Source organism: Kogia breviceps, chromosome 14 (genome assembly GCF_026419965.1).
Source record: "Kogia breviceps isolate mKogBre1 chromosome 14, mKogBre1 haplotype 1, whole genome shotgun sequence".
Lineage (NCBI taxonomy): Eukaryota > Metazoa > Chordata > Mammalia > Artiodactyla > Physeteridae > Kogia > Kogia breviceps.
In genome coordinates, this window is record NC_081323.1 from 82,936,347 (window position 1) to 82,959,715 (window position 23,369).

Sequence of the window (23,369 nt, forward strand, 5' to 3'; positions counted from 1 at the left end):
GCCCCATCCCTCTCATGTCGTTTCACAGCCTTCTCTACAGTTTCTGTAATTAACATTTAAAGGTCCGAACAAAACCTGGAGTTTTTCTGTTCTTTACTAAATAAACATTCGTTTCACAGAAACCAGCCCCGAACTCATCAGTGTCCAATCGTGTGAGAACAGGCGCCAGGGGGACCAGGTGACACACTTCCCGCCTTTGCAGCGAGCACATTAACGAAGCCTGCCTGGCAGTGCCCTCGAGCGTCCAGGAGACGGTCCTCTCTCCCACAGGCCCAGTCCTGCCAACAGGGGGGCTGTGAGCCCTTAGGGTGGACTCCTACTTGCTTGTATCCAGTGAGGCTGTGGGAGGGAAACTGAGCTGAAACAGAGGTTGCTCCCTTCCCCTTGAGGCCTGTGGAGGATTTTCTGGGTCCCGGTCACAGAGCGGGCCAGGCTCCAGACGGCTGCCGCGGCCACATCGTCACCGCCCCATGACGAAACTGGGCTCATCCTCCTCTGTGCCAGATGCCGCCTCGGAGCCACTGGATGGCTGCTCCTGGGACTGACTGGATCCTGTAATCACACGACATTTGGATTAGAGAGATACAAATCTTAGAGTATCCCCTGATCAGCGAATCAAGGGGTACTCCGAGAAAGCACTGCTGAGGACACCCCAGGAACCAGCTGTTCCTGGACTGTACAGGGTGGAGCCAGGGAGGTCCTCACGTCCGTCAGTCCCCACTGCCACTCCTGGGTATAAAGGGCCAGTCACAGAACCGACCTACCACTGCTGGAGGGTGGGCCTCATCCTCACGAAAAGGTCCAGCACACATGAGAACCTGACACCCCATACATCAGGCCTCGCCGCTTTTTATATGATCCCCCCTCAAGTCTGTCACCTTGGCAGGGCGACATCCACGGCAGCCCTTTAACATTCAGCGCGAGGCTGGCAACTCTCGTGCTGACATCTCCAGCTCTCACCCCAGTCTGCAAAAGGGGCCTCAAAAGCCGTGGAGCAGAGGGCTCTGCCACAACAGATACGTCGGCTCCCCGGCTCTTCCAACGGATGCAGAAGCCTCTCTCTGACACCCCGCGTGCAGCTCTGAATCCCAGCGCCTTCCCCGGCGCTCTGCCAGCCCACCCTCAGCGCGGCTGAGCTGGCCAAGAGCCGAACGTGGCCAACTCCTCCTCCCCTCTTCCTGGGAGCAGGGCAGCAGGCGGGAGCTGGGACGGGGCAGAGCCCAAGCCCACACCAGTCCTCCAGCTCCCCACCCACGCTAGAAGGCCACTTGCAGGCGCCGTGGGCCTCCTCCCGCAGCCGTGCAGAAACTCACTGCAGCAGCCCAGGGCCTACAGGCACCCAGAGCTTCGCCACCGCTGTTGTCACAGGGCCGAGGAGCTTCAAGGCCTGGGGGCGCCCAGGGCACAGCACAGTCACCCGCATACCCGAGGATGGGACACTAAAGAGCCCTCATGGCAGGGGGCTGACATCATCTCTATGACCTAATTACTTAGGCTTTTCCTCCATCTCACCCTCATGCCAAAAAGAACAAGAAATGTTGAGCGTACGAATGAGGAGCGCGTCTCGGTAGCTAAGCCTTGCTGAGCACCTGTTATGTGCCAGGCACTGTGCTGACTGTCTTTGCATTTACATACCGTCTGAGCGCTAAACAACAGTCTGTGAGAGAAGTAACACTCCTCTGTATACACTTTACAGAGGAGGAATAAAGCTCAGAGAGGTTAAGTAATTTGTTAACCAAGGTCTCATAATCAGTAAAACCAGGACCTAGGATTCAAACCTGGACAATTTGACTTTCAAGCCTCTGGTACATTGCCTGCAGAAATGCATAAGGAAACGGAGGCAAAAGAAAATGACACGAAAGCCATAAAAAAGAATGAAATAATGCCATCTACAGCAACATGGATGGACCTAGAGATTATCATACTAAGTGAAGTAAGTCAGACAGAGAAGGACAAGTACCATGTGATATCACTTATACCCGGAATCTTAAAAAAATGATACAAATGAACTTATTTACAAAACAGAAACAGACTTCGAAAACAAACTTATGGTTACCAAAAGGGAAGGGGGGGAGGGATAAACTAGGAGGTTGGGATTAACATATACACACCACTATATATAAAATGGCTAACCAACAAGAACCTACTGTGCAGCACAGGGAACTCTACTCAATGCTCTGTAATAACCTATATGGGAAACAAATCTGAGAAAGAACAGATATATATGTATGTATAACTGAATCTCTGTGCTGTACACCTGAAGCTAACACAACATCGTAAATCACCTCGACTCCAATATAAAATAAAAAAGAAAAATGCGGTGAAAACAGGAATGAGGTGAGCCTACCGAGTGGATAAGGAAAATGCGGTCTATTCACACAGCGCAACGATTCAGCCGTAAAAAGGAAAGTTCTGACACAGGCTACGACATGCATGAACCCTGAGAACGTTATGCTGAGTAAAACAGGCCAGTCACAGAATATGACAAATACTATACGATCTCTCGTGGAGGAGGCACTGAGAGTAGCCAAATTCAGAGACAGAGTAGAAGGGGTGGTTGCTGGTGCTGGGAGGAGCAGGAGACGGGGAGTTGTTGTTTAAAAGATATAGTTTTTGTTTTACAAGGTGAAAAGAGTTATGGGAATAGATGATGATGGTGATAATGGTTGCACAATTTGAATGTATTTAGTGCCACTGAACTAACTGTACACTTAAAAATGGTTACGATGGTGAATTCTGTGTTATGTGTGTTTTACCAAAATTAAAAAAAAAAGGAGGGGAAGAAAGAAAAAAAGAAAGGAAGGGAGAGAGGGAGGGGAGGGAGGAAGGAGGGAAGGGAGGGAGGGAGGAAGGAAGGGAGGGAGGGAGGGAAGGAGGGAGGGAGGGAATGCTATGCAGAGACTGAGTGAAAAACTATAGATGGATCAAAAACATAGCTCTGAACTCCTAGGGCAGAACTCCCTAAGTGCTCTCATGTCATGGCACTCATGGAAAAGGACAGTATTTCTATGGCATGTGGGGCAACTGGTCCAAGGCCATGGGCGCTCAGTCTCCACCCTGAAGGCAAGGGGATCAGGGTCTCTGCCATGTGTAGTCCATTCCCCACATACCAGCGGGGGGAGCTCTGCTCTAGAACCTGGGCTCCAAGGCTGAAACTGCTGATTACTTGTTTTGTTCCATAACTTAGTCATACTTGGTCAGCCTCAAGCCTCTCTAAGAACCACCAACCATATCCATAGAGATCCGAACACAGCAGGACAAGAGCATAGGCTTTGATCTTTCATTCTGATCTTAAAGAGACAGCAAAACAGGAGGCATCTCTGAGCTCACCGAGTAGACATCATGAGCAAGCCTCACCCTCCTGAATGGAAGACATTTATGGAGAAGTTATCACTAAAATTAAATGGTGGCAGACACGTCCAAGGAATAGTGTGGGGCTCTGATCCCTTTATGAATCCTGTGATAGATGAATGTGTGGAGATGGCAACAGAACAGAACTGGAGTGGTGGTAATACGAGGAAACGGTACCATGTTAGAAACCCTGGAACCAGTATGAACAATGGCTGTGTTTGCCAGAGAAATCAACTGCTTCCTCATGTCCCCTCCACAGTTTACTATGATAAAAACTGGCTCGTGTACATTACTGAACACTTTTATTAAATAAACTTTTGTAATAGTGGAAAAAAAAGAAACAGTAAAATACTCAGTAACCTGGATGTTTGTGGAATGGGGTGTTCCGGACGCCTGAGTGCTGACCGACAGAGAAGGACCCAAAGCTCTCCTTGTGACCGGAAAGCTCCTGAAAATGTAATACCTCAATTAATAGTAAACGCAATTGTTTCCTGTATGTCGGAGACAGGCTGTGGGGGCCTGGAAGTCTCTCTCTCAAAGAGGAGAAACCTAGGAATCTGCTGCACATTCAAGTCATTTGGTAATTCAACAAAATCATTTCATTCTCCAATGAAAAGAAATAGGACTCAGAGAAAAAGCTGATTCTCGGTTAGGGACAGGAAATGCACAAGACAAGTCTGGACTATCTTGTAGTACCAGAAACTAAGGAAGTGCTGTTAAAAACACAACAAAAACCCTCAAAACTCCACCAGTAATGGGAGTATGTAAAAGGGACACGGGCCGTCTGAAAGAGCTCCCAATGGCCAAAGCTGCAAGAGTTTGGGCAAGGAAATGAAGTAGTACTGGATTAAACCTAAAGTATAAAATAAATAGCCCAGAGTCCATACTGATATAAAGAAATGAGGGAGAAGACAAATCCATGCAGAACAATTTCAAATAGCTTATGTAGCTACTCTGCCTCATGGAGGGGCTATATAACCCGCCACTCCTTAAGTATGGGCTACGCACAGTGAATTCTTTCCAAAGAGCACAGCGTGGGAAGGGGAAGAAAAGAGTCACTTTACACGGAGAGCCCTGAAGAGCACTGCCTGAGCAGGTGATCAAGGGCAACATCAACTGTGACAAGCCATCTTGACAAGCACCCAGCCCTGACATAAGAATGGTACTTTGTCTCTGTGATCTTCCTCCCCAGAACAAATAACTCATGAGAAAAACGTCAGACAAATCCCAACTGAGGGACATTCTACAGAACATCTGACCCTCAAAATTCTCAAGGTCATCAAAACAAAGTCTGAGAAACTGTCAGAACTAACAGGAGCCTAAGGCTACATGATGACTAAATGTAATGTGATATCCTACATGGGATTCTGGAACAAGAAAAAGGCATTAGTTAAAAATTAAGGAAATATAAAGTATGGACTTTAGCTACTACATGTATCAACACTGGTTCATTAGTTGTGACAAATGAACCACATTAACTTAAAATGTTAAGAACACAGAAAAAAAAAAGAACACAGGAAACTGGGTATATGGGAATTCTTTGTACCATACTATCTTCGTAATATTTCTGTAAATCTAAAATCATTCTAAAACAAAGTTTATTTAAAAAAAAAAAAAGACACTGCCTACCCGCATGGAACTGAGATTGCAACTGAATAGATAAGCACCCTTACGTGATTCAGCAGATTCCATCACCAAGTCTGCGAAACCCGTGGAGCAAGGTGGAGGCTGGGTGGGGAGGGAGGTCAGGAAAGGCTTCACAAAGAGAGGAAGGTGCAAGGTGAGAAGTTTTCCAAGCAGATGGGGAGTCGGGTAGCATGAAAACGGAAAGAGCTCAGAGGCCTGAGGCTCGAGGAGAGGTGGGAGAACAGAGATGTTAAGCTTGGTGAGAGTAGAGGACACGTGGAAGGGAGTGGCCAGAACAAAATGGTGGAGAGACCAGAAAGGGCAAGAATGCAGGAGCTACTGACTAGGCTTCAAGCAGGATCACCTCACGGGTAAGCACAAGGCCCGTGGAGACACATTATCTGAGATCAAATCCCGGCCTGTCACTCACTGCCGCTAGCTCTACGGGTGCCATTACCACTTGGTCCCTAAGGTCAGCTGTAAAATGGGGATAACGTCACTGCCTGTCTCACAGGGCCGCTGTGAGGATTATGTTAGTTAATACCTGCAAAGCAGCTGAGAACTGGGGCTACACAATAAATGTTCAATAAATGCTAAGTATTGTTATTGTACAAGCAGAAGAATGAATGACAATCCAACCTTTTTTTTTTTTTTTTTTTTTTTTTTTTTTTTTTTGCGGTACGCGGGCCTCTCACTGTTGTGGCCTCTCCCGCTGCGGAGCACAGGCTCCGGACGCGCAGGCTCAGCGGCCATGGCTCACGGGCCCAGCCACTCCGCGGCATGTGGGATCTTCCCGGACCGGGGCACGAACCCGTGTCTCCTGCATTGGCAGGTGGACTCTCAACCACTGCGCCACCAGGGAAGCCCCAACCTGTTTTAAAAAGAGCTCTGGAGGCTGTTCAAGGTGGGTGGCGTCGGGGGTGGGGTGGGAAGAGAGTGGAGGCTGCTACCATAGTCCTGCCACATCTGGAGATACAGATATATATTGACTGATTGGCTGTGCCAGGTCTTAGTTGCAGCATGCGGGCTCTTCGTTGCAGCATGCGGACTTCTTAGCTGCGGCATGCATGTGGGATCTAGTTCCCCGACCAGGGATCGAACCTGGGCCCCTGCACTGGGAGCACGGAGTCTTACCAACTGGACCACCAGGGAAGTCCCCTGGATCTATATTTTTGTAAGGTTTTTTTTACTAAATCCTCAATGAGACCTTGACTTCCTCTGAAATCACATTTTTATCCACGTGGAGGAATCTGGCAAGGATATGGTAAAAGTGTACACCACTGCACACTGTTGATGGCAGTAAAAACTGGTACTACTCCTTTGGAAAGAAACTGGCAATACATTTCTAGAGCCATGAACTCTTTTTACACTCTGTGATCTAATTATTCCCGCTGCTGGAAATTTATCTCAAGGAAATGACCCAGAAAGGGGGAAGGGAGACAGGTGCATAAATTCACTAAAATATCTTCTAAAGAGAAAAACTGGAATCCATCTAATTAATGTCTAACAAAATGGAAAATGTTAGGTGTATCATGGCATGTCAATTGCTGGATATTATCAGTCACTGAAAAAATTATGAAGGACCAGAAATGCTTATAATGTTAAATAAAAACAAGCAAAGGGGAAACTGTTCATACACTACAATTATCATCACATACAAATGACATGTGCATATGGAGAGATTAAAATACAATGGACAGAAAGAAAGGTGATCTATGAGGATAATATCTGAGCTTTTTCCATTACTCTTACGCTATTGTTTACATAAAATTTTAAAATCTAAGAATCTGAGATTTTATTTAGACTATAGCAATACTAGGTAAAATGCCACTGAGTATAATTGAAACTGATGTTAACTTTAAAAAAAAAACAACAGATGAATGGGGACTTCCCTGGTGGTCCAGTGGTAAAGAAGCTGCTTTCCAATGCAGGGGACGCGGGTTCAATCCCTGGTCGGGGAACTAGGTTCCTATATGCTGTGGGGCAGCTAAGCTCGCACGCTGCAACTATTGAGCTCACGCGCCTCAGCTAGAGAGCCTGCGTGCTACAAACTACAGAGCCCATGTGCTCTGGTGCCCGCACGCCACAACTATAGAGCCTATGCATCCTGGAGCCTGTGCACTACAACTAGAGAAGAGAAAACCTACACGCTACAACTAGAGAAGGCTTCACGCCGCAATGAAGAGGCCACACCACACGAAAGATCCCGCATGCCGCAAATGAGACTTAACTCAGACAAAAAAATAAAAAACAAACAAACAGATGAATGAATACGCTAGGGAAAAAAATCCTTTTGTACTATGGAATTGCAAGGACATGGGAAAATATTTGTGATACAATGTTATATGAAAAAACAGGACAACTGTAAATATAATTATATAAATAGGTTTATATAATAAATATTAAAATTGAAATTAAAAACATGAAAATGTTAAAGTGATTATTTTTAGTAAGAATTATGGATAATTTTTATTTTTGACTTTATTTTCTGCATATTCTAAAAATTTCTAAAATGATCATATATTACCTTTGTTCTCAAAAGACACAAAGGCTATGGATAGTTTTCCAACATAATATGTATAAGAGTTTTGGCACTGAAACAAATAGTTCAATCCAAAACATAAATTGAGGGGCTTCCCTGGTGGCACAGTGGGTAAGAATCCACCCGCCAGTGCAGGGGACACGGGTTTGAGCCCTGGTCTGGGAAGATCCCACATGCCATGGAGCAATGGAGCACGTGCACCACAACTACTGAGCCTGCGCTCTAGAGCCCGCGAGCCACAAATACTGAGCCTGCACGTCATAGCTACTGAAGCCCGCGTGCCTAGAGCTCGTGCTCCACAAGAGAAGCCACCGCAACAAGAAGCCCGCGCACTGCAACGAACAGTAGCCCCCGCTCGCTGCAACTAGAGAAATCCTGCGTGCTGCAACTAGAGAAATCCTGCGTGCAGCAACAAAGACCCAGCGCAGCCATAAATAAATAAATAAATTTATTTATTAAAAAAAAAAAAACCCACATAAATTGAGTGCCTTCCAAACACCAGATAGCAGCTGAGATATGAATTTTATTAGCTAGGGACAATTTTGCCCCCCTCCCCCACGAGGGAACACTTGGCAATGTCTGGAGACATTTTTGATTGTCAATGACTGAGGGGAGGGTGGGTGCTGCTGGCATCTAGTGGGTAGAAGCCATGATGCCCTTAAACATCCTACAATGAACAGGATATAGTCCCTTACAGCAAAGAATTATCTGGCCCCAAGTGTCAACAGTGCTGAGGCTGAGAAACTGCTTCCCCCCACCCCCAGTTTTGAAATGATTACAACAGGTTTAGTGAACATCCATCATCTCATATAGATACAGCATTGAAGAAAACAGAAAAAAAATTCTTGCTTCTGATGAGAAGTCTCTTAACAACTTTCATTCATGATGTACAGCAGTATTGTCTTTATCACGTTGTACATCTCCAGTACTTATTTATCTTGTAACCATAAGTTCGTACCTTTTGACTACCTTCATCTAATTCCCCTTCCTCCCATTCACCCACCTCTGTAGCCACAAATCTGAACTCTTCCTATGAGTGTTTGTTTGCTTGTGTTTGAAGTATCATCGACCTGCAACACTATACTAGTTCCTGGTACTCAACGCGGTGATTCAATATTTCCATACATTTCAAAATGATCACCACGATAAACCTCGTTGTCATCTGACACCATACAAGGACATGACACGGTTACTGACGACATTCCCCACACTCACACACTTCACAGCTGTGACGCGTTTACTTTGTAACTGAACGTTTGTACCCCAGTCTCCCTCACCTATTTCTCTCCTCCCTGCCACTGTCAAGGAACTGCCCTTGACGTACTTAGTAACAAGTCACCTTAAGGTCACCCTGGGTTTCTCTGGTAGGTGAGCCTGTGTCAGGGTAAGTAACACCGGTATCAGAATACACGGTTTTGGGAGTTCAAGGTGTCACAATAATCCAAACTGGCTTAACGGCATCCTGTGGTATCATTCAGACAAGCCTACGCTGCAGGGTGTCTTCACTGAACTGCTGGACCAGCACGGACAAGTGGGGATATTTCCTCTCCAACAAGAGAACGGAACTCCTAGCCAGCTGCCCCTTACCACTTTATAGCAGAAGAGCCAAAAAGCGCGAGTAATTTATCTCCAAGTCCCTCAAGAACCCTGAAGCGCACAGAAGCCACCTTGTGGCACAACTGATTATCACCACATTAAGTTTCTGTTCACTTCAACCACCTAGAAAACCTACTTTCCCTTTCACAAAATGAAAAATAAGGAAGGGAACAGAGGGTGAGGTAAGAGGCACACAAACCATCCTTATGAAGTTACCCCTATAGCACTCTCTATCCGGGCCATTTGGTGTGAAGCATATATACCCATGTGTTATTACTAATCATTTTTTAAATAGGTACAGGTGCTAACTTCACAAGTAGAAGAGCAGGGCTCATGTATCATAACAATGATTTTCAAATCTGTTTGACTGCAGCCCACAGCCCACATAGAAACTGAAAGAAAATTTCACAAAACAGTTATTCAGGGTGTGATGCATTCTGATATTTTCTAGTCTACTTTATGCATGTTTGAAAAAGCCATGAAAAAACCAACATCTGTAACCTCTAAGCTGATTTCATGACCCAGTGAGTAAAGGATCACATCCCTCAGTTTGAAAAAAACACTGTGCTACTATGATGCAACACGGGCACAAACATCTATCTTTCTGATAGAACTGAAGCTCAGGATGGGGGAGGCCCAGTGAGAGAGCACAAGGCCGTTTTAAACAGGTTAGAGGTTCTGGATGAAATCTACCATCTCATATACTCTTCACAGCCTTGGCCAAATTAAAGAAAAGTGGCTGAAAACTGCACGATCACATGCATCTAATGTGTAAAAGTGGCTAGAAAAGGGGGATTTAAGAAACCTCAGCTCTGGGGACTTCCCTGGTGGCGCAGTGGTTAAGACTCTGTGCTCCCAGTTGCAGGGGGCCTGGGTTTGATCCCTGGTCAGGGAACTAGATCCCACATGCATGTCGCAACTAAGGAGCCTGCCTGCCACAACCAAAAGACGCAGCGCAACCAAATAAATAAATAAATATTAAAAGAAAAAAAAAAGAAACCTCAGCTCTGGGATGTTGCCTCCTGTCTCCTTCAATTCTAGAGCTGATTACTAAAAAGTTATTAAGTGATTCCAAAGACCCACTACAGGTTCATTAAGTACAAACTCAGAGCAAACTAACCTGTTTCTTGTTTTGAAAGGGTTCTTAGATTTACTGGTGAGGGAACCGCCCCTCCTGCTGCCCCAATATGCTATATCTTCATTACAGCAAGGCGTTTGGCAAAGTTATCAAGCTGTGGAATTTTAGATCTAGAAAGAGCTTATCATTTTACAGCCTAAAAAAAAAAACCACATCTGCTCAAACAGGAGATGCTAAGGTCAGGATGAGCCAGAGTGAGACCCTAGAAGTGAGAGCCTAGAATCTATGCCTACTGTACTTACTCCCTGACCTCAAATGATCTTAGTTTAGAATGACACCTCTGTGGGTAAGAGGAAAGAAGAGTGAGTCTAGCTGATTCTTAGCTGGAGAATAACTCCACCCAGAGTTTTAGTGAACAGGTCCATGTTGGCCTAGATGGAGCTCGCTAGTGGATGCTGGAGGGCTCTGGCCCTGGCCCAGTCTGGCTCAGCATTTTTACCAATGACAAAAGGAGGTATGTTTATCAAACCTGCCCCTGACATGGTAACATGCTTAATTCGAGAATCAGAATTCAAAAGGATTTTGGAAACCTGAATTAACGGAGCCAATAACACCAAGCTGAAATGCACAAGAGCTAAATATCAAGTCCTGTAACTGGATTCAAAAAATCAAAGAGGGTGGGTTCCAGGTAAGACAGAGCAAGCACATTTGACCCCGTTTCTCCACTGAACACAGCTACAGAACCTGGACAGAATGCATGGACTCTGAAAAGCAGACAGACTGGGGTTAAAGACCAGAATACAAAGTACCACTGGAACAATATTGTGTTTCCTGTTTTTTTTTTCTTTCTTCTCTCCTGTATCCCCCAGCCTGGACTCAGGGCAATCCAATACGCAGAAGTGGAAACTGGGTACAGACACAGTTGCAAGAGAAACCTTCTACTTCTGATTCAAGGAGTAAGAAAGTGGACTCCTAATGCTCAGAGGAAGGGAAATTCTCGTGTTTCTCCTTTTCTCTCCATTCTCTCACACCCTAGCTCCCAGGCAATCCTGCCGGTGTCAGGATGGCCGCAGCGACTGCAGTGAAATAGGGGCTTGCATGTGCAAAAACTCTGACGCAGGGGAACCTTCCTCTCTGATCAGAGGAGCTGTGGTCCTAAGATGGCCGAGCAAACTCTGTTGCTTTTCTTCTCTGTCCTCCCAGCACTCAGCCCTGGATGCAGGGGCAGCTGTACAAAGCACGGGGCAGAGTAGGTAACTAAAGCCCCAACTTTCTTTCTTCAATATTTATTTATGTATTTGGCTGTGCCGGGTCTTAGTTGCGGCATGTGGGACCTTTAGTTGTGGCATGTGGGACCTTTAGTTGCGGCATGTGGGAACTAGTTTCCTGACCAGGGATCAAACCCGGGCCCCCTGCATTGGGAGGCTGGAGTCTTAACCACTGGACCACCAGGAAAGTCGCAAGCCCCAACTTTCTGGCTGGAGGTCTGAAAAGGGGAGCCCCAAGAAACCAGAAACTACAGGGGAGATCACGGAGAGAGGATTAGAAGAGACATCGTGAAGTTGTCTGTAAATTCCTGGGCCGCCCTGACAGCACACACGGATCTGGCCCTAACCGTCATGCCAAACACTTTGAGAACTGAGCTCAAAGAACTAAACCCTGACTGGCCACTGGGTGGCACACACAGGACACATCTGAGAGCAGAGCAAAAGCTTTAAAAACCAAACTGACATCGGAACCACAATCTACAGAAGGCTGGTCAGAACCCGTGTTCCGAACACAACCAGGTTGACTGTCTGCTACAACAAACATCAGCAAGACCAGAGCCTCACGCTATAATGTTCAGAATGTCCAGGATCCACAGAAAATTATTTGGCATGTGAAGAATCAGGGAAATCTCCACTTGCATGGGGAAAGACAATCAACAAATGCCAATGTCAACATGCCCCAGATCTGGAACTACCAAATACTGGAAAGTAGCTATTTAAATAGTTTTCCAGGAAGTAAGAGTGAAGACTCTTGAAACAAATGGAAAGATAGAAGACTGCAGCAAAGAAACCGAAGGTATAAAGAAGAATCGAATGGAAATTGGAAAACTTTTCTGAAAAACATAATTCACTGGATAGAATCGATAAGCAGCATGGAGATGACACAGGGAAGAGACAGCTCGAAGTCAGATCAATAGGACTTATCCAATATGAACAACAGAAACAAAAAAAGATTGAAAAAAAAAAAACACCCCAATTTAACAAAGATACATGCTTACAGATTCAACTAGCTCAGTGAACTCCAAACCCAACTCCAGGATACACCCAAGGAAATCCATGTGCAGACATATCAATCAGATTCTCAAATCCCTGACAGCTAAGGATCTTGAAAGCAGCCAGAGAAAAACAATGATAGGAGAACAATTTGAATAACTACATATTTTTTTAAAATCAGAAATCGTGGAGGCCAGAGGAAATGAAACAGCATTTCAAAAGTGCTGAAATAAAAACTGCCAACCCAGAATTCTAAACCTAGTGAGAATGTCCTATAGGAATGAAGGTGAAATAAAGGTAGCCTCATATGAAGAAAAGCTAAGATAATTTATAGCCAGCAGACCTGTTCTAACTGAATGACTAAAGGAAGTTCTTCAGACATGGGAAACAATACCAGAGAGGAGTCTGGAACATCAGGAACAAAGAAAAAGCAACAGCAATGATAACTCTCTGGTTACTATTCAAGACTATTCTCTTGAGATTTCTGAAATATATTTGATGACTGAAAACAAAAACAGTAACATCATAAAAACAGAACTACCATATGATCCAGCAATTCCACTTCTGGGTATTGATCTGAAGAAAATGAAACACTAATTCAAAAAGGTATGTGCATACCAATGTTCACTGCAGCATTATTTACAATAGCCAAGACATGGAAGCAACCTAAGTGTTCACTGACAGATGAATGGATAAAGATGTACACACACACAAATATTTATTACTCAGCCATAAAAAAGAATGAAGTCTTGCCATTTGCAAGAACATGGATGAACCTAGAGGGTATTCTGCTAAGTGAAATAAGTCAGACAGAGAAAGACAAATACTGCATGATTTCACTTATATGTGGAATCTAAAAAACAAACCAGAAACAGACTCCACTGACAGAGAAAAAACTAGTGGTTGCCAGAGGGGAGGAGGATGGGGGAATGGGCAAAATAGGTGAAAGGGGATTAAGAGGTACAAACTCAGTTATATAGTAAATAAGTCACAGGGATGTAATGTATTGGGTTGGCTAAAAAGTTCGTTCGTTTCCCCCGTGTTATGGAAAACCCCGAACAAACTTTTTGGCCAACCCCCACAGCATCAGGAATATAGCCAAAAATATTGTAACAACTGTACAGTGCACAATCTATGAAAATATCAAGTCATTATGTTGTATACCTGAAACTGAAATAATATTGTAAGTCAACTATAGGTCAATTAAAAAAAAGTAACATTATCTGAAGGGGTTTTTAATGTATGGAGATGTAATACCTGAGACAACTATAACATACAGAGTAAAGAAATCTATGTGATGAAAAGTTCTACATTCTACTTAAAGTGGTGAAATGCTGATTCCCAGTAGACTGTGAAAGTAGTATAAATATAGTAATCTCTAGAGGAACAACTAAAAGACTATAAAAAAGGAAACAGTTAAAAACACAGTAGATAAATTAAAACAGGATAATAATGTTCAAATAAATCCAAAAGAAGACAGGAAAGGAGAAACAGAAACAAAAAACCAGAGAGAACAGGACTTCCCTGGTGGCACAGTGGTTAAGAATCCACCCGCCAGTGCAGAGGACATGGGTTCGAGCCCTGGTCCCGGAGGATCCCACATGCCGCGGAGCAACTAAGCCCGTGTGCCGCAACTACTGAGCCTGTGCTCTAGAGCCCATGCTCTGCAACAAGAGAGGCCACCGCAACGAGAAGCCCACACACTGCAACGAAGAGTAGCTCCTGCTCGCCACAACTAGAGAAAGCCCGCGCGCAGCAAAGAAGATCCAACACAGCCAAAAATAAATAAATAAAATAAATTTGTTAAAAAAAAAATTTGCCCTATTTCCTACTCCCTGTCCGCAGATCCAAGGTAGCCTCCCAAATCAACAGCCTCCTACTCACACTAGCTGTGAAAACCAGCAGCCTAGCAGCCACTGGAGGAAGTAAACTGCCCTGGGAGTTCCTCAGAAGTCCCATACCCAGAGCACTGTCCCTATCTGGCCTGTCTGGCAGCTCCCTGGTAACTTCCACCCGAGAGGCTGGTCTTGTCTTTATTCAGCCTGACTCAGTGAGAGCAACCTTTTCCTCAAGGGTTTGTCAAAAACAATCAATGGCAACTGTTCAACATCACAGCTGCCTGAGGCAGTGACAACAGTGGAAGCAAACAAGAAACTGACCAACAGTTTAAGAGGAAAGGCTGGGAATCTAGAAGGCCACGTGCATGTGCAGAGCTGTGCACATGTCTAAGATGGACAAGAGATGGCCCTAACCTCACCTCTGGCTAACCTTGAGGCTCTGTGCAAGGAGGAAGCGAAGGCTAAGGCAAAACTGTAAACTGCCTGCCAGAATGGTGAAGGCATGCTCCACCACACACAGAAAGCCCTTGGCAAAGATCAGGAGACTTACTGGTTCAAAGCATTTCAGGAAATCTCTCATCTTCAGCTGACCGCTAAGCTAACCAAGCAAAGACTCCAGCTGCCCCACACACACCACAAAGAATATACACTGTACAGAGTTAGTTCAGGAAAGTCACTAAACACATAAACAGCAACAAAGACAACAAGCAGCAAAAACAACAAACTCTGGGCAGGGACGGTCAAATTACCAAGAGCCAAGGAGACCTTTCTATTTCCCAATATAATGGGGTCCAAGCCACAGTACCTCCTTCAACAGAACGTGAGACTGGTGGGGTGCCCAATCCTCCTGCCCTTGGACCAAGTACTTCCACATTCCTGTGTGTGTGGCATGGGGGAAGGGCAGGGAACGTGTTGAGGTGGCTTATTTGAGGGATGATGTCCTAGCAATCACATTTTGGTACTGTAAAATAATTTCTTCTCGAAAATGGTAGGGAACAGGCTAAAACCATACCATATATAGTGTGTCACACAGTACATTTACAACTCATAAACTAACTGGTCCTGGAAGGGGCCAATCGTATTTCCGTATGTCAGTGCAGGTCTGATTTTATCTTAAGAACAAAAATCACAATTAGGAACCATGTCAAGTCAATCAGGGAACAGCCACCAATTCAGAGATGTGGTGACGAGTTGTCACTGTTTCGTCTCTTAGCATCCTTGGTCCTTTCCATCTGGGACCTCTCTCCCCCTGGTTCGCAGCCCAGGGGTTCCCAAAGGAGTGGCTGGCACCACTGGCCTTGTGATGGGTTCGGAAGTGGGCAGCACTGGCAGCGCTGTGGGAAGCTGACACGTTACTCACCCCCTGTTCCTCCTCCTAACAAATCTCAATTCTGTCTAGGGTGACAATGTACCCAGCATCTAGCGATGGATCATGATATGTTAAAGATTCATGACAATTCTGTTTTCTTTTCATCTAGCCTGATGACAGCAAGGGACAGCAAACTGACCTAGTACTGACCAATGAGATACAAGGTAATACGTGATGGGGGCTAGTTTGCTCTTCAGTTTAAAAAAAAAAAACAACACAACAGACAAGTACCACTTCTTTCCCCTCTTCTTCCTGCTTTAAACGTAAGTATGATGCCAGGAGCTGCAGCAGCCATCTCATGCCCACAGGATAAAGGCCAAAAGAACCGCAGGGGTACTGGGCCTGACACTACTGAGCTACTCAACCACACTGGGCTGCCACCTACCACCAGATTTCTCGTTATGTGAGAAAAATAATTCCTCTTTGCTTAACTACTGCTAGTTTTCTATTTCTTGTAGCCAAAGGCATTCTTAACTGATTTGCCAAGTGACTCAATAAGAGCCAAAGAGACACAAAAACTCTTTTGCTAGGGACACCTCCTCAGTCTTTCCTATTAGGCAAGAATGAGCCAGGGTGTGGCCTGGAGCAGCTACTGGTACCTCACAAGCACAAGGAGGAAACGAGCTTCCCTGAGGACAGGAAGCCAGGGGACAGAAGGAGACAGTGAATGCCAACCTCAGAGCTCCTTTACCAGCCGTGCGCGAGAGGAGGTCTGCCCTGGACTAAACGCGAGGCAGTGTCTTTCGTTTTTGCTTAAACCAGTTTGGCTTCCTGGCACTTGCAATTAAACGAGTCGAAACTAACAGAAACAAGCCTTCATTTCTTCAGAGGCCAGCCAACCTACTCCAAACTCTAAATCTCATTCTTGACAGGTCAACCACCGTGATCAGCACTAAGAAAGGTCATGAAAGAGAAGCGGGTACCACTTACCTTCTTCCTGTTTCTTCTGTTCAAGTTTCATCTTCTTTGCCAATAATTTCTTCTCTTTTAACTTCTGGCTGCAAATGCAAAATAATTAATTCCTTAACTACCTATTTTATATTTTAGAAAATAAACATCTACTTACAGACCCTTTAGCAATTTAGTAATTACACGAATACTACGATACAATGAAAGAAATACTTCCTCATGACTCTGCTACTCCAACACCATCAACATTATCAACCTGCTTCCTTCATGAATCAAGATCAGATTCTCGGGAACCCTGAGGTGATTAGCGCAATCCAGAAATACTGGAGATACTTTCTCATTCAAAGATATTTAGGGACTGTTTTTTAGAATCCTGCTCAGCTCTCTACAAGTTGAGGGAGCATTTATTAAAACACACACGTGCACGGGTGCAGTCTGTATACTCATGTAGTCACTTAGGGAGGTTACAGACCCTCCTTTAAGGGGGAAGCTAACCGGGAAGTTTGCTCATAGCAACTTATTAAACCTGATGTTAAAATATCGACATGAAGGAGACACAGAAATCCACACGCTCATCACCAAAGTGCTGACCAGCAAGCTTTGGAGAATCTGTAGCAAGCTGGGGGCAGGGGCAGGGGGCAATAAGTGACTTGATCTCTCCCCAGGTACTGGAAGAAAAGCCATTCCTCTACTGGGATGCTCCACTGTGGGTTTTTTTTTTTGTTTTTTAGCTGCACTGCACAGCATATGGGATCTTAGCTCCCCGGTCAGGGATCAAACCCATGCCCGCTGCATTGGAAGCATGGAGTCTTAACCACTGGACCGCCAGGGAAGTCCCCACTGTGTATCTCTACACCCAAGACCTATACAGGCCATACAGGTAAACTTTTGACTACAAGAAGGACTCGTTCACCAACTATTTACTTTGACATTTCCCGCCCTAAGTCTCAGTAGTTATGGGATGCCACAAAGCCCTCACCGCTTTTTCCGACGCTTTGCAGTCTGCTCCTCTGCAGCAATTTTATTCTTTTCTAGTCTTTTCTGAAATTCTGCATCCAATTTTTGCTGCAAAAAACCACATCAGTTAGACAAACTCTGACCTGCCTGGGTATGAGAACCCTAGAAGTCACACCACTGGGGGTGCTACATCCAGGTCTCCAGGGCCACTTTAAGAAGCTGCCTCACAGGTGAGGCAGGAAATCAATATATGGATCTCTGATGGTGAAATAACTCAGGTCATTAGGATACCGTTCGTACACAAGTAAGTGTAAGAGAGCGGAAGCGTGAGAGGGAGCTCGCTGAGCACTCCCTGAAGGCAGAGGCGGCACTACTGGCTCTGCTTCGCCAGGGCCTTGGAAAATGTGATGTCGTGACTTGTAATATATATACATATTTGGTCTTCATCTACTGTTTTTGGCACATTAAAACCCTTACACATTTCCTATATGAGAGCCACAGGGGGATCTTCTATTATAATATTTAGTTTTGTTCCCAGTTCCTGAAGTAACTCCAGAAACAAACATGAAATGGGTATCTTTGCTATTCATAACCAGCCCCTTTCCACCAGAGGAGTTTATGAGTGACTTTGGGAAAGCACCTAAGGAACGGGGCTGGTTGCCAAGGGAACTTTCTGCCCCACCTCCCTGACCTCCAGGGAGGGGAGAGTGGCTGAGGGTTGAACTAATCACCAACAGTCAGTGATTTAATCATGTCCACATAAGGAAGCCTTCAAAAACCCCAAAAGGCTGCGTTTGGATAGCTCCTGGGTTGGTGAACACTGGAGATGCTGGGAGAAGGAATGGAAGCTCTGCATCCCTTCTTCCATGCAGCTGTTCCTGAGTTATATCCTTTTATACTACACTGGAAAACTAGTAAGCTGTTTTCCTGAGTTCTGTAAGCCCCTCTAAGCAAATTACTTGAACCTGAGGAGGGGGTCACGGGAAACCTCTGATTTATAACCAGTGGATCAGAAGCACAGGTGACAACAGGGACTTGTGGTTGGCCTCTGAAGTTGGGGGTGGGGCTCAGTCTTGCAGGACTGGGCCTTAACCTTCGAGATATGGCGCTATCTCCACGTAGACAGGGTCACAATTGAGTTGAATTGTAGGATACTCACCTGGTGCCACAGAACTGCTTGGCGTGGGGAAAATCCCCACATCCGGTGCCCAGAAATGTCAGAAACGCAGTAGAGTACCGACAGTAAGGAGACACACAGGAGTGTTGCTTCTTCAGAGACGGTGATGGGGGTTCACTGGGTGGAGTGGCCAGAGGGCTGCGACCATGGAATTTTCAAGTCCTAACTCGCTACGGTTATCAAATGACCGATTCTAAGGCAGCATAACATGCATTGCCATCACCTGCTACTAAACACACCCACACGTGTACATGCGTATATGTGAGTATGTACATACATACAAATAAATATATATCCATCCCTTGTATTATTTCTTCCTAGCAGCTCCCTGTTTCTAAGCCTCAGCTTCCTCATCTATAAGATAGGGGAAACAATAATTTCTCTTTCCCTGAGCCTTTAGGAAGACTAATGAACTGCAATAACCTACAGGAAAGCTCTTGTAAACTATAAAGACATCTACTGATAAAAAACAAGTGCCATCTCTACTTCTTCTAGTTACAGCCATAAAGGTCGATGGAGCAAAAAGGAGCTGGCAGAGGAGAAAGAGGTGGCTTCAACACCTCTGCCAGTCTGCACTGCCAGGCTCTGTGGATCTGTTCAGACGGATGCAGAAACTCTGAGAGCAGAATTATGAAATTAAAAAGAAGGGTCTCCTTTCAAGAAAGGAATCAGCTTTAATTAGAGTTCAGCTAGAAAGCAATGACTTCAAACTAAAAGCACCTGATATGTTTAGAAGCTAAGCTGGAAATGTCCGAAGCGCGACCAAGACAGAGCCCCCTGCTGGCTGCTGACCCCGGCAAGGGCTCAAGCAGGAGTCAGATGTGCTCTGTCAGTGGTGACAACCTATCAGTCGCTGTGGAAGGTAAGGATTCCCTTGCATCTCTATTTTTCTTCTAACCTCAGAGCCTCTCTTTCACCATGTGAAATAAAACCTTTGCATCTGTGTGGTTTCAAGGTTTGTGAAACATTTTTCTGTATTTTCTCTGGGTTGTTAATCAATACATAAAAGCTTCAGACTAACTGATGGCATTTGAGACAACCATCTGCTCTATTTCCTCCCCTCTAAAGTAGTTTTAAAAAGTGCTTGTTAGTTTCTACAGAGTTCTGTTTATTCCTAACAGTGCAAATCCTTCAGTGACCTGGTATAGCTGTGTGACAAGTCACCTGAAACTCCTCACTGGAATTGAGAAGTAGCTGGAGAAGAACCACCGACACCTGGGGGCCGAGTAAGGGCTGCAGGACAAGCAAATACCAGGTGAAAACCACCATGGCAATGATCCCATTCTGTTCAAACATCATACAGGTATTTTTCAAACTCAATTTTGGCCATTCAAATAAACTTTTAAGGGACCACTCACCACTGCAATCAAAAAACTTAAAATATCTTTGAACAAACATGGTGAGACATATGTAAAATCTCTATATATGATCACTGAGAGATACAAAAAGACTACACAAATAAAAGAAGACAAAGTTTTTAGAGGGGATGACTAAACACTATGACATCCATTCTCATTCAAGTTAAGTTACAGATTCAATTTAAATCTAGTAAAAAAAATCAAACAAAACTTTTGGAGTGGATAAAATAACTCCAAACTCAATTCCAGAAAGACAAGTGAAATGTCCAAAAGAATATTTCTTAAGAGCAATAAGAGAGGTTTCTGGCCTTTCCCATCAAGCAATGGAGAGCTTAACAGTTCTTACAGTACAATTTCAAAAGCAATTCTCAATTCTTTAAAAAAATTTTTTTAATTTTAATTTTTATCTTTATTTATTTATTTTTGCCACACCGCATGGCTTGCAAGATCTCAGTTCCCTGACCAGGGACTGAACCCGGGCCATAGCAGTGACAGCACTGAATCCTAACCACTAGACCGCCAGGAAACTGCCAGCAATTCTCCATTCTTAATCAATTATTATTTGACACCTGTCATGAAGAAATGCCAGTCTCAAAGCTAGAAAACTCAAAGAGGCAAAAAAAACACTTGAAAGCACACCACTGCTAGCACCAAACACACAGCTAACTGGGATTACAAGCATTCAGCCAAAAAAAGAGAAACTATAAAGAAATAATAACTCAAGTGGTGTGAGATCCTGCTTCTATTCTATGGCAAATGGCCTGGAGGGGAAAGGGGACTCTGCTGGGCTCTCCAGCACCTGGAAGACTCCGTCCCCTCATTCATTTCCTAGTGTGCGCATCCTGCCGTGCTGGGTCTGACCTAGAAGTGCCCTGCACTCTACCTGACATCTGTCTCTCCGGCTGACTTTACAAGGCAGCCCTCACGCAAGGCACAACCAGGGGTATCTGGTCTTCTTCAGGTGCTTTTTTCTAAGGTTTAGGTGCACACTGCCTAAAGCCAAGGGCTCAGCCGGCCTCCTGGCTCACTAACCTTCTCGGCCATGGCATCCATGTAGTCCTGTCGCTGGTACTCTCTCCGGCGCAGGTGTCTGTACACATGGAACTCTCCGCTGCCGGCCCCAGCGCTTGAGCCTAAAGCCAAGACAGTCCAGAGCTTTTGATGATAGCCAGTTACCAACACAGGCTACTCTTAATCACAGGGGACCAAAGAAAGATACTAGAAGTGATGGAAGGGACCAAGCCTGCCCTATTCCCCATTGTACCCCAGAAACTAGCACACTGGCTGGCATGTTGTAGGTATCATTAAATATCTGTTGTGTGAATGCTGAATGGGAAGTCACCAAAAATTCCACTCTAGCACAGTATTAAGAGGACAAGCAGACTACCGTTCAGAGATCAGACACCTAAAAGAGAGCCTGTGACCTTTCCCTCCCCCACCAGATGATTTCACATTTGACATGCTAGGTTTCTACTTAGTTGAGAAGATGTCCATGATATATGAAGTGAAAAAAAGTAGGTTATCAAATAGTGTGTGTAGAACAACCACATTTTTGTAAACATTTTTTCTTAAGCATGAGTGGTTTTGACTATAAAGAGGTTTGGAGGACTCTATCAAAACGTTACAAATAGAATGATAGATTACAGGTGGTTCTAATTTTTTTACACCTGTTATTTATTCTCTTTATAGTTAGCTATGTTAACTTACAACCCAACAAAATAAAAACTATTTCCATTTTGAAAAAACAAGGTGTTAAAAACAATGCAGAAGAAAGTTGTCTAATGCCAAACCACAAGCAACGATACCCGTTCATTGTAAGAGCAAAATACTGGATCAGTGAACTTTTTTTCCCCTCCTATCAGGGATGTAATTAACAAATACGAACTGCAGAGTTTTAAATACCTACACTTTATAAAAACTGTATTTAAACACACACCCACATCCAAAAGACATTACCCATTACATCTCGGACAAATTCTGGGGGAGGTCGAGGTGCCCATTCACTCATTTTTTCTGGAATTGGAACTGCTTTGTCCTGCAACATTTAAACACGAAAGCATTTGTATGTATAAACCGGCTGACAAAGTGACATCTTTTTCAACCAAAAAACTTTAACTGAAGTAGTGACGTAAGGCTGCTCTCCTTCTTGGACCCAAAGCTGAGTTTGTTTGCTTCCCTCTGCCTTTACTTCATCCTGTATACTCTGGGTCCTATCAGAGCCCACAGCCTTGCCAGGGCCACACTCAACTTTTCAGGGCAGAACTCAGAAACGCGACTCATCGTTTATGGCTGGAAACCTCCAACCCCAGGTGTCTTGGCCAATGCCTCTCTAACAATTAGTCCTGTTTAGAAGAAAATAAACCCTTGTGCTAACCCATGGATTGTATCTTTCCAGTCTAAGGCTTCTGTTCAAAGTTAAAGGGTCTTAGAGCACGAGAAGTCGCTTCGCAGCGCCCTCCTCCAGGCTTGGCTCTAACATGAGAGGAGAAAATAGCTCACTATCTCCGGGGCCGCCTACTCCTTCCTAAGGTCTGACCCTGGGGTTTGGGTACTGAGTTCCAGAGTTCGGAAGCGGGGAAAGAGGGCCCGCTAGCGCCCAGAGACGCCGGAAGGGAAAGGGGTAGGACTCGGAAGGGCCGTCAGCCCGCGCCTCGTCTCACCGGGTTCTTCATTAGCCGTTCCAGCTTGAGCTTCTGCTCCTCCGCCGCATTCTTGGGGATGACGAGCGCCTGCGGCTCTTTCTTGGGCCTCGGCGGTCGCACTGAGGATGCGGCCGAGCTCGCCATGAGAGCTCCGCGGCTGTCCCGGCGAGCAGTTGTCCCGGCGAGCGGCTGCGCGCTCGCGCGCGCGCGCGTATGACGACAGAGCCGCGCGCCAGCGACGCAAGCGCAGTCTCCTAGCTGGGCGGGGCTGGAGCGCAGTTGCCAGCCGGAAGCAGGGTGCTGAATATTCATGAGCTTGAAAGCCCGATGGGTTATTTTGATTAAAGCTGCTTGATTTCTTTTCATGTTTCTCAGCGAATCAGCGCAGCGAATGCCCACGTCCCTGGGGGAGAGGTTGGCCCTGCGTGCCCGAGGGTCCGGCCCCAGTCGACCTCTCCGACCCCAGCCGACCTCTCCAGCCCCCGACCCCGACCTCTCAGCATCCCCCACCCCCGCCCCCGGGCCTTTGTCCTGGCGATTCCTTGGGTCTGGTCCACTCCCCTTGCCATTTCTGACAATGTGTTTAAGACGGCACAAACGTCACTGCGACCTCCCTGAGGACTGGGGCCGTGTCCCTTTTGTCCACCTCGAATTACTCTGCACCT

The 23,369-nt window shown here is 45.3% G+C and overlaps 1 protein-coding gene and 1 pseudogene across 2 annotated transcripts; one reads left to right on the forward strand and one right to left on the reverse strand.

Annotated features, from left to right (window-relative positions):
- Positions 1-76: 76 nt before the first annotated feature.
- Positions 77-22,925, reverse strand: PRKRIP1 (PRKR interacting protein 1). 2 transcript variants are annotated; one of them, XM_059038158.2, is made up of 6 exons: positions 22,723-22,925; positions 22,019-22,097; positions 21,095-21,195; positions 17,550-17,635; positions 16,592-16,659; positions 77-552 (listed from the first exon to the last, which is right to left on the reverse strand). In XM_059038158.2, exons 1-6 carry the CDS (start codon positions 22,846-22,848, stop codon positions 461-463), a joined length of 552 nt encoding a protein of 183 aa, XP_058894141.1. In that variant the 5' UTR covers positions 22,849-22,925; the 3' UTR covers positions 77-460. The 2 variants fall into 2 exon arrangements, with proteins under 2 accessions (XP_058894141.1, XP_066870171.1); XM_067014070.1 differs by lacking the exons at positions 77-552; positions 16,592-16,659; positions 17,550-17,635 and adding exons at positions 18,700-18,897; positions 19,869-19,937 and having other exon boundaries at positions 22,723-22,916.
- LOC131741336 (small nuclear ribonucleoprotein G pseudogene) lies at positions 2,913-3,669 on the forward strand (annotated as a pseudogene).
- Positions 22,926-23,369: the final 444 nt, after the last annotated feature.

Bases quoted from the DNA above. Each gene is read 5' to 3' on its own strand.
- PRKRIP1 (XM_059038158.2), bottom strand. From the start codon at position 22,848: ATGGCGAGCTCGGCCGCATCCTCAGTGCGACCGCCGAGGCCCAAGAAA. The intron at 17,636-21,094 runs GTTAGTGAGCCA...GGTTTTTTGCAG, and splicing joins TGGATGCCATGGCCGAGAAG to CAAAAATTGGATGCAGAATT. The intron at 16,660-17,549 runs GTGAGGGCTTTG...TTGCATTTGCAG, and splicing joins GCAAAGCGTCGGAAAAAGCG to CCAGAAGTTAAAAGAGAAGA.